A 16,780-nucleotide genomic window follows, 5' to 3' on the forward strand; every position below is an offset into this window, starting at 1 on the left:
CAAAGTGCCAAAAGCTGTCATGTTAAACGAACCTCTTTATTAATCTTTAAAAGGGAGAGAGATTCTTTTGTCTATGCTGATTTGAGTTGGGATGAAATAAACACTGAGTCTCTTTCAGTCTTTGGATTCTGTCATTTTCTAATTAGAACGGCCCTTTCCTTCACAAGTGAGCTGTTCTGTTGTGTGTCTGCCTAGGCTGATGGATGATGGAAAGCCACGTAAACATGACAGAGCCTCTGCTCATCTCAGGGTGAAATGAAGGCCATCTCTGGGCACGGAGGACTTTGCAGTGTAATACATATTTCCAAAGGGAAATGCTTGCAAAACGCAGATGCTGATCCCAATCCTGACCTTTGCGGCTGGTGCCGGCCGTTGCACTGGCACCTTTGTTCAGACAAAGGGAAGAGCCAAGAAGTGAAGTGATATTTTCCTTCACTCATCATTACTCAGCATGGCTTGTTTGCTTAGCTATAAAAAATTCAAGTGTCAAGAGAAACTGCAGTGCAGCTTCTTACCCCAAAATGCATTCTCCCTTATAGTCAAGAGATCCACTGTGTTCACCTCGGTTTCTGAAGAGGACGGTCTTCTGGATCATTCCTTTCGCCCCGACTCTTGTCTCTCCCTTGCTTACCCATATTGTTAATTCTAAAGGGAAATAATTCTTAAATTGTAATATGCTTAAGAATCGCCTGAGGGACTCACTGAAACGACACATCCCCGACTCAGTTCAGTGGGGATGTGGAATCTGCATTTTAATACGTGGCAGGCGCTGGTGGGGGTGGGGGGGTCAGATTGGGGAGATAGGCAGAGCCACCTTGAGGTTACCATGTGGGCACCATGCCCAGCTGGTGACACGATCACATATGCTTGTGAGTGTCTCCTTTGTAAGCCGAGTCCTAGCTGCTGCTTTTAGAACTATACTTGAGCTTGGCTAAATAAATAATTGGCTGACTTATAACAATCATCACCTGACTTTTAACAATTTTCTGCTTTAAGCAGATAGCCTAGGAGGAGCATGAGCTTGGAAGCTACAAAGTCCCGAGTGTAGATCTTGGCGCTTCCATTTGTTACTCGGACAGGTTGTTCATCTACTCTGGGGCTCTATATTTTCATCTGTCAAATGGGAACAATATTACCCACCTGACAGAGAGAGAAAGAAAGAGAATATGGAACAAAATGACTTATGTCTAAGCACCTAGCCCTGTACCCGGCACTTAATAGATGCTCAGTAAATATTACTTTCCTCTGTTCTTATAGAAAGCAGAAATTAACTTTATTTAAACAAACAAACAAACAAACAAAAACACTAGCACTTGAAGCTTATATTGTTGAGAAACTATTTTTTAATGCCCAGGCGAATAGATGTTTGGCCTTTGTTACAAAGTCAGTGGTTGTTTAGAGATCTGGAAAGGATGCCCCTCCTTAATTCCTTTAGATAATACTGGCTTTGTTTTATCACAGGTTTCCAAGAGAGATCCCAGCAGGTAGATAAGGAAATGCAGGTGTATCACAAGGCTGGTACCTTTGCCGGACCCTCACTGGGGTTCCAGCTCAGAGAACTCGATCAGGTGTTTAACCTGAAACTACACCTGCTTCTAGTCTCAATCTCACAAGAAGAACCTTGTTTCTCCAAATTTAGCTGGTAATGGATTATTTGGACTGTCTTGCTCAGACTCTTTCTAGGTGAAATGAGAACACTGTAGTGGTCCGAGAGAAACAATGCACCATTATGCGGGTAGTGAGCGGGAGCTCCTTCTGTACGTGCCTGTCTAAATTACGTTTCAGCAAGATCTGCCCACAGCAACCCCGCCCAACCCGGTTTTACTGTTTGAGGGGAAAAAAAAATCATCTTTGTCCTTTGTGTTGGTTGATTAATTTTAGGTTTGCTGTTCTTATCCCATATCGTGCTCACGTAGCTATTTCTACTTACGTAATACGTTTTTTATATATCACACGGTTCCTCCTTTGATGACCTAAATCAGAAAAAGAACTTAATAGCAAAAAGTGCCTCCGCCTTCTCTGACTGGAGGAACTGCAAGTTGCATGAAGACCTTTGGTTAGTTTAAGGCCACAGGGGCCTCTCGCGTCTGTCCCAGCCCTTTGTAAAGGGGGCGGGGTGCTGTAAATCCTATTTCCACACTGGAAACAGAAAGTCCCTGTAAGCCCCATCACATGATTTTAGAGCCTGAAAAGACCTTCGGAATTCTCTTGTCCGACCCCCTTTGTTTTACAGGGGAGGAAACTGGGATTCCGAGAAAGCCATGTGGTTACTATTTAATTTTTTAAAAAATTCCTGCCTGCAGTGTGTGTATCAGGAACTGTGCACATAACAAGGAGCTCATTATGGGCCTTCAGCAGGTTAAACGAGTTGCCAGGTGAGATCAGGAGTGACACCCTGGCAGAGTAGATGAGAGACTAGCCAGTGCATACTAATAGGTAAATAAACGTTTACTAAATCTTTGGGTGCATGAGCGGCGTGCTCTGTTCTGAGGAGCAGAGGGAAGGAAGAAGTACAAATGAGGAGAAAAAAATGAACGGTAAGAAATGGTCCCCATCCTCAAGGAATGTGCAGTGCAGGGAACTGCTCGCCACAAGTTGCTTTCTAAATCAAGATAAAGATGTATTACAAATACTTATTACAAAATAGTGAGCCAAACAAGATCATATACTTAATGACCCAGTTATGTCACCCTAGAGAAGTCTGGGAGGAAGAATGAGAACAGCTGGCTCCCCCCAAGAACAAGCCCAGCGTTTTCCCTACTGGACTGTTCAAACCACAACTTTCTCACTTATCTGCGGATCCCATGACTGTGGCATTGGGGGCGGGGCTCAGCTCACGCTTATGGAATCATTATGCGGCTCATTCAGTACCAAAATCCTGGGGATATTTGTGCATGCCCGTGAAGGAAGACCTTCCGTGGGAACGCTTTCTGCTCACATAGGCCTTTCGCTGCTTTTCTTTCAGTGGCCCATCCTCAGGAGCCTCACCACCCAGCCGAGAAGCCCGTCATTCACTGCCATAAATGTGGAGAGCCATGCAAGGGCGAAGTGCTTCGGGTCCAGACCAAACACTTCCACATCAAATGTTTCACTTGCAAAGGTATGGTGGCGCGTTCAGCTTCCGGGCTTGGTGGCACGTCACAGACAGTGCTTGCCTGGGGTCCACCTCACCCCCTAACTCCGAACAGGTCACCGGATGATAAGTGAATGTGCTCAAAAGCCCAGGCATCGCTTATCTTCCCTAGTTTGGGATTGGATTAGGCTCAAGGGGGTAACTGAGTCCCTCAGTGGGACACAGGCCGTTGGGTGCTCCCCATGTCCCTGACCCTGGGGTGGGACCGATTATGGAAGGGCAGTGAAAGTCCCATTTTGCTTTGTACTTAACATTTATTTTTCTATGAAGCGAAGGACTCCTACCACAGGTAACCTAGTCCCAACAGCCATTATTTATAGGAGGGCTGGAAGACTTGTAAGATCGAGTACTTAGTCACCGGCTCCTGTGGGGCGTGCGTGCGTGCGTGCGTGTGTGTGTGTGTGTGTGTATAGAAGTAAGAATTAAACCAGAACACTTGGAAGACCTCCAACCAGAAAAATACCTCCCATCCAAGAAGCTACCAGTTTGAGCTTGATTTCCATTAACAAGCGTCCCTTTTGGGGTTTATAATTGTCGGCCTTTTAGTATGAAATATGCTGACCTGTTATTCTGGAGCCAGGGCCTGGCTAAGTCGGGGGAGAAAAGGAGAGAGTAAGTTTCTGTGTGTTTACTTGAGAAATAGGTTACTTGAGCTGAGGACAACTCTGGGTAGCTCAGGCTGGGGTTGAGGGAGGTTGAGGGAGAGAGATGGGAGAGGTACAAGGCTATGGGCCTGTCGTATAGCTTTCTCGGGACTCTGCATGTGGTACCCACCCTCACCCCTGGAAACTGTTTCATTTTAAGCCTTTTAGGGTACGAAGGCTTAGCGTTGCCATCTTAAGTCATCCGTGGCCACGTGGGCTGTCAAGTAGACTCCAGGCTGCCTAGAGACACTCAAATATATAAAAAAGGAGAGGTGGGGCTTTTCTGGTGTCCGCGGATGTTTCTTTCACTGAGCATAAACTTTTTAGGAGAAAGAGCACTAGCCTATAGTTCAGGTGAGAAGATGGATAAAGGGAGGGCCTGAGCTTAATTCCTGCTGAGCATGATAGAGATTACAGAAGGCCGTAATGTGCATTTTATAGAGAAAGATTTTTTAAGCCTTCTGAAAGCCCCCTACAAGTAAATACAAGAAATCCCCCGTTTTCAGACAATCTAAGTCGATTATCAGGAAACGTCAGGATCCCACCCAGGGAACTGACTCTGCTGCGACTCTGCGTGGCTTGGGTCCTGTCCGTGCCACTAAGCAGCTCTGTGATCTCAGCCAAGTTACTTGTCTGCAGCTCCCGAGTTCTTGAATGTAACATAAAGAGACTAGATTTTGTGATATTTAAATCTCCCCAGGTTTGAGGTTTGCAGATTCCATACACACATAACCACCTATGTATATAACATAGATCCCAGAGGTACTTAATTAGAGCTTTTTAGGTAGCACAGCCCAGAAAAAATATTTCCTGGTTACATCCAGTTCGTAGATGTAACTTAGAGTCAGGCATTACATTTCGTTTCATTTTTCGCTCATAAATTTCCTGAGACATGGCTCAAGGGGGAAATTTGGCATGAAATACATACAATCTATAAATGATTGCAGCCCTGCATTTTGCATTTCTAGTTGAAAGTACGAAGTGTTAGTTTCAGGAGCAGGTAGTCAGTCTTCAGAACAGCAGAGTACAGAAGACGCGTTAATTTATCTGTGGGGTGGAAGCTTCCATGTTTGCTTTTATTTTCTAGTTTAGATTTAAGGACTGAATGTAAGTTATTTTATGTTGGAAGGTTGTACTATATACTATGTTTCATGTTATCAATGTATATCTGAAAAGTTGAATTTTTGTATAAATTGCATTGTTTTTTGAGAGCACTTGCTAGGAATTATTTTTAATTTAGTAAAACTTTACTACAATAAATGTCATTCTTGTAAATTTGTATTTTGTCATACTTAATCTGCTAATGTCTATTGTCTATATCTCCAGCTTTCTGGGATGACCCTTTTCTTTAATATCCAGAGAAAGTAGTTTAAGTTCCTCATGCCCAAAATTCTAGCAAGTTCATGCCTTTTCTCCAAGATTCTAGAGTAGTGTTGTCCAATAGAAATATGATATGAGCCACATATGTAAGTCTAAATCTTCTAATAGCTATATTCAAAAGGTAAAAAGGGACAGGTGCAGTCCACTTTCATAATATATTTTATTTATCTCTCTATATACACAATATTATTATTTCAACATCTAATTAATATAAAAACTTTTGAGATTTTTGACTTTTTAAAAATTTTTTCATACCAACTTAATGGCACATCTCAATTTGGACTAGTTGCATGTCAAGTGCTTAATAGTCACATGTAGTCAGTAGCTACAGCAAGGAACAGCACCGTTCTAGAGATTCCTCGAGGTTTGCATTCTTGTGGTTGGTTCCCTCTTACTCCAAATTCTTGCCAGCACCAAATTCTTGGTCTCCCTTTCTGAGTGCTGTCTTTTGCATTGCTTCCTTCCACGCTCGACACAAATCCTCTTCTTCTTTTTCCCAAAGTGTCACTAACACAAGGCAGCTGTTTTGAGCACATTTTTCTATTTTCAGTGAGCCTTTCATGGACTGTCCTGTGTAAGATTTCAACTTCTCCCTCTATGACACCTCTCCCTGCTTTATCTTTTTTTCATTAACACTTGCCATTATTCAACATACTTTATTCATTTATGTTTATCCCCTACTAGACAGTAAGCTTCTTGAGGGCAGAAGCTGTCTGTTTTGTTTCTACTGTATACCTGGTGCCTAGAACAACTGACATGGTAGGTGCCGAATAAGGGAAATGAATGAATATACGATAACCATATATTTCTTTGGAACATGAATGAATATTATGTCATGTCAACAAGATTATATTTAGTCAACAAGATCTGTCAAGTGCGTACTATGCTGCATGTCCTCAAATGGTTCCTAGACAGTAACATGATCTTCTGAAAAGAAAGAATGTAAGTAAAGGTATCCATCATTGATTACAGAGCTACATGTCTGCCCAACAGATATAACAGATAAGAGAACTGTGCTGAAGGCTATCTTAACCGAGGGTAAGCAGCTCTCGGTTAAGATGTAGTTGCTGCTTAGATTTTTATGCCGGTTTAGACCCTTAGCTTTGTCATCTGGGTTTGCATAGGCAGACTAGATGTGGTTTATTTGGGGACTCAAGTAGAAAATTGAAAAAACTCTAGTAAAATGGAAATAGTTTCTTATATCCCATAAGAGCTGAGCTCAGACTTTTAATAACTAATTAGAGAATCTTAGTCATTTGGAAGTTGAGTAAAAGGCGGAATTAACCGAGATGAAAGAAAAACAAATGTGATACAAATGTGTTCTCTTCTTAAAGCAAATGAGAAACCACTTTCATACCATCTTTTGTTGACTAAAAGATAATCCTGAATATTTTCTTTTAAATTTTGTAGCCTGTTAAAGTGTTATCTAGTCAAATAAGTACAATGTAGGTTTTTCAAATGTTAAGGTTTTGAATTCTAAACTGGAACAGAATAAGGGCTCATAAAGTCTCCAAAATATACTTCTTAATAATTTTTACTTTTGTTGGGAGATAGTTATCCATGGGTGTCTTGTGAGCAGAGGCACCGATAGCTTTTTTGTTCCAAATTATCTTTTCAATGATGTTTGTACAGCAAACAGCCTTAGAAGATAGAGATAGTGTTTCCCACTAAACTAGAGGGTTGATTCGTTCGCAGTCTTGTATCGTAAAGATAATATCTACCCCTGGGGCAGGTTTGCTGGCAGCTCGTCATAAAAGATTGGGGTTTCTAAGCTCGGGGTCCTGAGCTATGACACAAATCCACTGCAATTGCAGCATCCAGCCAAGCCTACTTCTCTTGCCTCTCGGGGGTTTGGGAGAAATGGGGAAACAGTCACAAATATGAAGCTGATGTTACCTGCTGTTCTGGGAGTAACAGACTCTTTTGCTCCTGACCCGGGAGTTTCATGTCTCCTGTCGGCATCCGTAAAACTGGGGCCGGTTAACTTGTTAGTCTGCAAGGAAATTCTCAGGTTCTTTACAGCTCTTGACAGCTCTCACTTCATATCCATGAAAGCTTGTTTCTTGAGAAGGAGAATGTTGAAATTCACCCAACTCAACAAAATTTTCTAAAAAAATAATGTGTTACAACAAAGGTTACGGGAGTGTTTACACCATCGAGGTGGGAGAAAGCTGAAAATTTTCTCAAGCATTTTTAAAGCAAGCATTTAACCAGTCATATTGCTGGTTCTTTTTATCACCTGGAGTGCCCCATGCTCAGACCTCACCTCTGTGTCTACTTTCTAGTGATTTTACCCAGTCTTATAGTTTAAGGACCATCTATACCCTGACAGTTACCAACTCTATACCTCTCTCTCCCCTGCAGTCCATATTTCTTTCTTCAAAAGCCTTCTTAGCACCGTCAGTGGGCATTTCACACTAAACTCCTCATTACTAGTACCGTCCCCACTCCTTCTTTTCCAGTCTTAATTTCCCAGTTGCTCAGACTAAACACCTTGGAGTCATTCTCAACTCCTCTTTTTCTCTCACATGCCACAAGTAATCCACCAGCAAATCCTGTTATCCCCATCTTCATAGTGTGCGCAAAATCTGCCCATTTATCACTGTCCCAAAGATGTCACACTCCTCCAAGCCACCATCTTGTCTTACCTGGATTAATAATTTTGTCAGGTCTCCCTGCATCTGCCTTTGCCTCCCCCTGCAGTTTATTCTTAATGCAACAGCCAAAGTGATCCTAAAAAAATAAATAAATAAATAAAATAAAATAAATTTTTAAAAAGTCAGTTTCTGTCACCTTTCCGAAAAATTTCCTAGTTCTTCAGAGTGAAATCGAAAGACCTTAATTTGACTTCAGAGCCTCTCTCCACGATTACTCCGCCGATTACTCCCTGGCTCATTCTACTGAGCCCCACTGGCCTGCTTGATCATTCTTAAACAAAGCAAGCACCGAACAGCCTCAGGATCTTTGCACTCACTGTTCCTTTTGTCTAACAAGCTTTTCATGTGCCTGATACCCTCCCTCACTTCCTTCAGGTCTTCTCAGATGTCACTTACCAGTGAGGTCATCCTCGACACCATCTGATAGGTACAGATGTGTATGTGTATATCTCTGTGTGCGTACATGTAAATATGTATATACGATTTAAATTATCTGTGGTTGCTTATTTGTTGCCTATCTCCCTTCACTAGAGTGTAGGCACCAACAGGGCAGGTAGTTTGTATCAGCAGGCCTTAGAAAAAGGGGTAGCTCACAGTAGGCAATCAATAATATTTGTTGAATGAATGAATGAAATGTTTATCACTGAGTGACAGACTAGTTATAGATCATAATTTCCAAACTATTAAATCCAGGTCACTAAGACTTGATTTCAATCAACATCTTTCTATGCGTGGGAAGGAAGAAATTGACTTTTGTGGTTCCTGGACATAGCATTTTTTACAGAGTGAAAAAAAGACTTTCTCTTTTCAATCCTTTAAAAAAAATCTTTTAATTTCATGAAGCGGAAGGTCTTTATAACAAAGAGAGAGCAGCTTTCAGGCCTAGGGCCTTGATCAGGCAGTGATATCAAAGCTCAAATTTAATTACACTATTTAGTATTTAGTATTTGTGTCTGCAGATCCTTTATATATAGGGGAAGTGACCCTGAAGTATATTTGCCTTGAAAAATAATTGCACTTCATAAAACTGAGCTAATTAAAAAAAAAATTAAGAAAATAGAATAAGTAGGTCAAAACTATGGCAGAAGAAAAATAGTGAAGTGGTATATGAGTGAATTTGGGAAAGTTTGGGAAACACGGATCCTGATGGTGTGTTCGGATTTGCATCTGAAGTGACAAAGCTATTTTCAGTGTGATCTTAGGACTTGACTGTACCATGTCAAAACCATGACATGTACTGAAAAGTAGAAAAACTGCACTTACATAAATGTAGTCAAACCTTTTTCTTTGTCGTGAGATTTGCCGCTAATTCGATTGAATTAGTGAGGTCTTGGTTGTGATTTGAAAAGTATCCTGTAAGAACCGACTGTGCCTTGGTCATTTGTTTCTGTAATTTAATCCGAGAAGGGATTTTGATAGTGTCTAGAGAGGTATTATCATCTGAGTGAGAGCCAGAGGACAAAAGTAGGATTTTTTTAAGAAAATCAACCAAGAGACATGTGATAAACACCTTAAAAGCTTTCTGTCCACATTAAAGTCATACAGAAGGGCTTGAGTCACCTTTCTCTGTGATGGAAGTTCATTTGTGAGGTACCTTCAAGTATACGTCTGTGATACAAATGAACTTTTCCTCAGCCTTTCCCTATAGGTTCCCCCTAATACCCAATCATCTGCTTGGGAAGCCTGTGTAGGGCCACTGGGTAAGTCCCACTCTCTCTCCAGGAAAGAATATTTATCATGTACCCAAGAACCAGTGACAGCCTTTCTGCTATGTCTGGAAGCTTCTGAAACTTTGAATTTCTCTTTATTCATTTTACATATATAAGAAGTATGGGGAACCTCTGTAGGTATGATGTATCAGGAGATACTGTGTATGTGGTTTGAAAGCTACCTGGAGGAGGGTGATAAAACCCCTTAGGGCAGAGTTTATAAAGTGCAGTCTGAGAAGCACCTACCCCAGCATAATCTGGGTGCTGGTTAATGATTCAGATCCCTGGTGTCACCCCAGTCCCACTGATCTGCATCTCGGTGGTTCAGGTCTGGCATTTCCAACCAGGTCTCTAAGTATTAGGCCCACCAAATTTGAGGACCACTGCTTTGTTGGCTATGGGTCTTAAACTGATGGCAGGTGACAGAGGAAAAGTACAGGTTCATGAAAAGAACAAAAGAAAGAGTATTTCAGTAGCCTGCTCAGAGCCACCTGCATAAGGATTCTCTGGTCATGGACCTTGTGGCCTATGAAATTCTCAAGAATTGCGCTTGTTTGTAGAACAACTTCATTGATTGTAGAACTTAGGTATGAAATGCTTAGCTAAAGAGTAGATATAAAATGTAAACATACCCGACTGGTCATATGGAGATGGACAAAGTCGTGGTATCCAGATGTGTCCTATGAATTTTAAATGGGACAAAAGAAACAAGGGTATAGAACTCTCTATTATACAATTTATCCACACCCCCAAGTTCAAAGCTGAAAACTGAAATCAAGTGACTGTTAGTGACAAAACTGGCTAATCCGTAGTATATAGTATAAATTCTGAGTGTAAACAGTAACAATTGTTTATTCAACAAATATTTTTGAGTATCAAAGTATTCAAAAATAAGTTATATGTGATCAGCTTATATATACGAGTAAGACATACTCTCTGCATTCATAGAGATGAACCATAGACTGAATTTTTGTGCGCTCCCTCCAAATTCACATGTCGAAACCCAGGCCCCAGTGTGGTGGTATTGGTAAGTGGGACCTTTGAGAGGTGATTAGGTCATGAGGGTGGAGCCCTCATGTTGGGGTTAGTGCTCTTATAAAAGAGGCCCAAAAGAGCTCCCTTACTTTGGCCATGTGAGAACCCAGCAAGAAGATGGCCATGTATGAACTAAGAAGCGAGTCCTTATCAGACACTGAGTCTGCCAGCACCTTGATCTTGGATTCCCCAGTCTCCAGAACTATGTGAAATAAATTTCTGTTGTTTATAAACTACCCCCAATCTATGGTATTTTGTTATAGCAGCCTGACTGGACTAAGAAAGGATTCTAATCAGATGTTCACAAAATCATACAGGTATGATTTACAACTGCGATTGGTGCAATAAAGCAAAAATAGAAAGAGCTGCATGAACAATGTGAGCTCGCCACAGGAGGAGTTTGGTGTGTCTGTGGTGGGAGGAGGGGCAGGTGGGCAGGAAAGACTCCCCTCCCCCACTCCCAGCACCTCTCCAGGAAGAGAAGTTTAAGCTGACAGATAAAGGATGAAAACACAATAATCACTTAATTTCTCCTAGTAAGAAAAGTCAACTAAATGGACTTAATTATTCTAAAAGTAGATTTATATATATATATATTTTAAGGAACTTAATTTTTGCATAAATCAACCTAGAAATTTTGACACTTGATGCCCTTCAGATGAAGGCCAAATGTGAAATGTTCATGGAACATCTAACATCTGTCCATTCACTGTGCTAGGCTATGGAGGGTCAGAGCTATATATGACATGGTACCTACCCCTGAAATCTGTGATCTGGTGGCAAGAAGTATGCTCACTAGTGGAAACATTGCTGGTAGCAGGACAGGTGGAGGTGAGTGGTCAGAGGCTGTAGTGATCACCTACATCTGGGGATATTAACAAGATAGGATAAAACATGGATGCTCCAGAAAATGTAATTTTCCCAGGACTGAAACGGAGAAGCCTGCTAGTTGTGGTCAGGGGTAAGTGCCGCTTGTTCAAGACAGTAGGTAGTAAAGACAGGGGTGTGGCTAGAGTCGACATTGGCCTTTATTTGGGCAAACAATTTTCTATCAGAAATGAATGGGATCATAATGTTCCCGTTGTCATTTGAAAGATGGTACTTTAAACATTGATTATAGTAACTATATTCCTTTCCAAAAGTGGAATTAGTGTTTTATGTCACTTATAACCTAATAGTTTTAAAAAGAATTCTGAACATTGAGTATCTGTGGAAAATTTTAAAAATCAGGTCACGTAAACTGTACCCTCGAGGTAGCATTGGATTGGCAGAAATCCTCACATAGGATTACATTTTAATAGAGACTGTTGTCACTTAGCAATGGAAGTCTTAACTATGTGTAGAAAATGTGGAAAATGCTACCTTTTGATAGTTTTAAAGATCTCTTGGCCTCTGTAATAGTCAAGTCATCAAGAGAGCCATAAACATCAAAATTATTTTTAAAGCGTTTATCTAAAACTACTAAAAATATTCAGGTTACAACTTCTACTAATGTCAATGAATTGCAATCTATTTTTCAAGAATTAGTCTTTAAAGGTTGGGTTCTGTGAAGGAGCTTAGGGAAAACATCCCGCCTCCAAGATCACTGTCCATTTTACCATCTTAGTGTTTGTAAGATGTTTACCAGGTCAAGATCATTCCATGTAGAATATGTGCATTTATAAAATGCAGGGGTTTTTATGGAGGAAAATGGGTGAAAATTGGGGGGTTGAATATAAGATTAAGGGTTTTCTGTGTTCAGATGGTTTTTTAAAAAAGTAAAATTGTATTGTCTAATTTATATGCTAAAAGAACTAACTCTTTGTTTATATCTCAATTCCAAAATGGAACTTTGGATGGTGGTAAAATGATGAATTTGGTATTCTTTTCATTGCAATATAATCCCTGTGATTTGACCTAAATATATAGATCAGGAAAGTAACAGTAACATGTTGTCTGTATCCAAAAGGATAAGGATGCTCGCTGTCCCGGATAGAAAGGCCATTTATTCTCTCATAAATATTTCCTAACCGTGAATATGGAACAGCCTCTTTCGGAAGCCTGTTCCCATTTGTAATCACCTCTGTGATTATAGCCATAAGCTTATCTCACCTCTATCTCTTGGTACATGTAAAACAAACTTTTCCCCATTTTATCCTCCTTAGATGGAAAAGGGCTGATTATCGATTTTCTTAAAATAACCACCGTGCACTCGAAGACTATTATTACCTTGACCGCTTTTGCTTTGGTCTGATCCCAATCCCATCTACTTGATTTTTTCTTCAGTGTTCTCTCCCAGCCCTTTTATTACTCCCGTTGCTGCCCTGATATCCCATTCCAGTTTCTTTTCATGCACCTTAAATCGTTAAAACACGCAACCAGTCACAGCCTTATTCTCTGTCACCAGGGCCTCCTTGGGATTGCTAAACAGAAAGTAGAGAGTGTTGTCCGACCCTATGCACCGCACCCGGGAACCGAAGTCATCTCTTGAGTTGCCAAGTTTGGGTCAGTTTCAGTGGCTAAGGAAGTTCAGTCTTAAAAGCCTGGAGAAGTTGGGAGGGGTGGAGTTACCACTGTCTTATGCCAATTAGGTACTTTCAGAAGCAAAGACAGGACTGCTGGCTCGAAGTCATGCCCGAAGGCCCTTTCCTTATGCCGGAGCCAAAGGAACTTGGCTCCGCCCACACTGTTGAGACACCAGCCTGGTTTAAAGCAATATGGAATCACCGGGAAGGGACAAGTATATGCCATCTGTCTAAGTATTATGAATGATACAGTGTAAGAAGTGATCTCTGCCTTCAGTAAACTTGCATTGAGAGAAGGAGAAGATCACAATGGCGGTATCAGGTACAAGACAACGTATATTATGCGTGAGTAAATGTCAATAATTATTCTGAGCCCTGAGGAACTGGAGCTGGGAGGACTTGGAGGAAGCTGTCAGCTTCATCAGGAGGTCAAATCTGAGTGAAGCCAGGGAGGCCAGGTAGGGATGGAGTCAGCAGGAGGTGAGGTGGGTGTCCGTCCGACAGGGGGATGGGAAGACTGGAGCAAAGTGCTCGTCTTCAGGAACGATGACATGAACATTTGGAAGAAGTGGGGCCTCAACCAGAAAGTCAAAGCATTTGGCAGAACAGAGAAAGAGAACCACTAGGTAAAAGCGATATCTTGTTTGGGAGTGTGCAGGGGAGAAGCTAGAGGGAAAGAGCCAATTCGGAGGGTTAATAGACCCCATGCTCACTGCTTTCTGTGGTTTCTGGCAAAAATAGCAATGCATCTGCATCTTCGTCCATTTTCTCTAGGGTCAGTGTATGGGCACACACGTGCAATGTCACGGAGGCTGTCTCCTTGGTGCCTGGAAGTTCATAACAGGCAAAGATACGTGACGCAGCTCTTTCTGGGGACTGAAAAGGAGAAAGGAATTGGAGAGAATATAGATTTTTTTATTGTCTTCGAAAAACGTTCATTTTATTTTATTTATTTTTATTACATATTTATTATTTTTTAATTAATTTATTTTTATGGTGACATTGGTTAACGAAATCCAATAAGTTTCAGCTGTACACTTTAACAGTAAGGCATATATATATTTACACTGCATGTTCACCTCCCATAGTTAGATTTCTTTCTGTCACCACATATTTGACCCCTCTGATCCCATCTACCACCTCCCTCCCCACTTCTCTACCCTCTGGTAACCACTAGTCTGTTGTCCATGTCCATGAGTCTATGTTTGTTTGTCCTGCTTGTTTGTTGCTTTTAGGTTTATATCCCGCATATAAGTGATGTCATGTGATTTTCAACTTTTTCTGTCTGGCTTATTTCGCCCAGCATGATTATCTCGGGGTCCATCCATGTTGTCGTAAATGTCAGTATTTCATCTCTTCTTATGGCTGAGTACTATTCCATTGTACATATGTACCACAGCTTCTTTATCCTATCATCTATCACAGGACACTTTGGTTGCTTCCATGTCCTGGCCACTGAGTAATGCTGCTATGAACATCGGTATACAAATATCTTTTTGGATGTGGGTTTTCAAGTCTTCGGGGTAAATACCCAGTAGAGGGATTGCTGGATCATATGGTAGATCAATTCTTAGCTTTTTGAAGAGAAAAACATTCATTTGAATGATTTAAAAGATAGACCAAAAAAATGATAGGTAAAACTGAGGCAGTCGTAAGAAAAATGAACACAATACAATGGGAATATAGATCTTAATAAAATCTGCCTGTGGGCCCAAAAGTCAGACGTGTGGCCTGGTTTGAGATAGGCTTACCTGAGGTACGCAAGGTCCTCTGAGGCATGGCCAGCCTTCCTTTTCTCCCTTGTGCACATTTTCAGCCCTTATGCTTGATATTGCTGATTATTAAAGTAATCTGTGCTAGCATGGAAGACTTTAATACTTGTTTCATGTTATGGGCCAAATCTTAGAAGGCACAAAAACAAAGATACATTGTGTGAGAGATCTTATTCTGGATGATGTTTTTGTTATTCGAGCTGGTTATAATCAATATTATTTGCACAGCAAGTTTTGCTAGTGTTAAAAACAAACTTACTACATGGTTGAAGATTTTATTAATAAAAGAAATTCCAAAATGATTCCCTTTCAACTAGTTCTCTTATTCTTGTAAATTTGAACTCTGAATTAAATGCAACCATTGCTTGGGGGGCCCATATTTGCCATCTGGACTTCTAAGCATCTTCTTTCCCAGAAATGATCATTGATTTTGATGGGCATTTAGAAGTTAATGTGAAAAACTATTTCAATATGGTTTTCAAGGGTTAGTATTTGTTTCTAGGATGATACATTAGCAAATAGTTATTTCTGGTGGGAAGCTGCCTCCTCACATAATTGTTTATGAGTCTCTGTTCAGCTATTTTGAGCTCTGGGCTACAGCGGGTAGTACTTTTGAGCTTCAGAGCATGATACTTTCAAACACACTGTTCTGGGCTTCAGAGCGAAAACTGATTCAGTAAGATCCACACCCTGATGGAGTTGCTGGTGGTTTGGGAAGACACTCTGTCAAAGTCTGCCTTTGTACTTCCTGTAAAGACAGGGTTTGAGGAAATAAATAGAATAACATTTCAGATGAAATGAAGTTCTTTAACGTTTAGTTGGAGTAGAGGATGGAGCAAGAGGATGGGAAGTGTTTGATAATCACAGTGCTAATGTGCCAGTGAGCGTTTCAGAGCCCCACGCCCTGCGCCTGTGCCACCGCCAGCTCAGAGCCTGGGGACCCACGTGGAGGCCCGGATGGTGCTGGCCCAGGCAGGGTGGAGCGGCACCTCTAGAGCACAGGGCCTTTATGACAAGAAATGAACCGGTATGACCCCAGTTCCAGTCATGCGGGCCTCCACTTCTCTGTGATGGGCCAACTGGCTGGCAGAGTGCCGGACCGAAAAACAGGCACCTACCCTAGAAAAGAGAAGAAAGGAGCCACCTCGGGCTCCTGGCCACCTATTAAAACATCATGTTGCTCAAAACTAAACTGAAAACATCGATCACATTTGCTTAACACCCCTCCCTCCCTACCTCTCTTGCTGGTATGAACTGATTAAAACTCAAACGAGCGTGGCCACGCATCAGGGACGTTCAGTCTACTGATATGAATGAAAAATAAATAAATAAATAAATGTCTTTCACGTTTTACCCCCAAACCCACCTTTGGGCAGAGTTGTAAGTATCACCTGTTCTCCTAAATTTTTGGCAGTATGAACTACTCGACAGGCAGATGGAATGTCACTGACATGAATTAGTTGCAACATAAAATGTTAACTGCTGTTTTTAGAAGGTTGAAGAAATAGTTGCTACTGCAGCACTGTTCATGCCCCTAAAATACTGTTCTGTTTTCACCCTTATTTGACGCCTCCATACTTTGTTCCCCTCCTGTTCCATGGTATTTTTATAACACAGGCAACAACTTTTTTTTTTTTTTTTAGGATTCAAGATTTTGAAATGTGCCTGTTACTAATTTTACAACTTTTATATAAAATCGCTTAGATGTACACATTCCTACTTAACTAGTTAATAGTATTTGGTGGCTCGCAGAGAATGAATTCAGGAAACTAACATCTACAAGGTGTACGGCTGTTCGTAGCCGTGCCTTCGTGATGGCAAAGCATCAAGGTCCAGAGGGGCCTTGAGTAGGGAATGTTTTAAATAATTTATCATCGAGAAGAAAGCAATTCATCTCTTTCACTGGCAGCTCTATTTTTTTTTTTTTAAATAAAAGGAATCTATGT

General features: G+C 41.1%; 1 protein-coding gene across 10 annotated transcripts in view; it reads left to right on the forward strand.

Annotated features, from left to right (window-relative positions):
* Positions 1–16,780, forward strand: part of ABLIM1 (actin binding LIM protein 1) — a 254,075-nt gene that overhangs the window by 119,001 nt on the left and 118,294 nt on the right. For all 10 annotated transcript variants that reach the window (XM_039871135.1, XM_039871143.1, XM_039871139.1 and 7 more), the window contains one exon: positions 2,966–3,100. In XM_039871135.1, the coding sequence (XP_039727069.1) occupies positions 2,966–3,100 (135 nt within the window). The remainder of the gene's footprint in view (positions 1–2,965; positions 3,101–16,780) is intronic.

This window comes from Pteropus medius, unplaced genomic scaffold (assembly GCF_902729225.1).
Source record: "Pteropus medius unplaced genomic scaffold, Ma_sr-lr_union100, whole genome shotgun sequence".
Taxonomy (NCBI): domain Eukaryota; kingdom Metazoa; phylum Chordata; class Mammalia; order Chiroptera; family Pteropodidae; genus Pteropus; species Pteropus medius.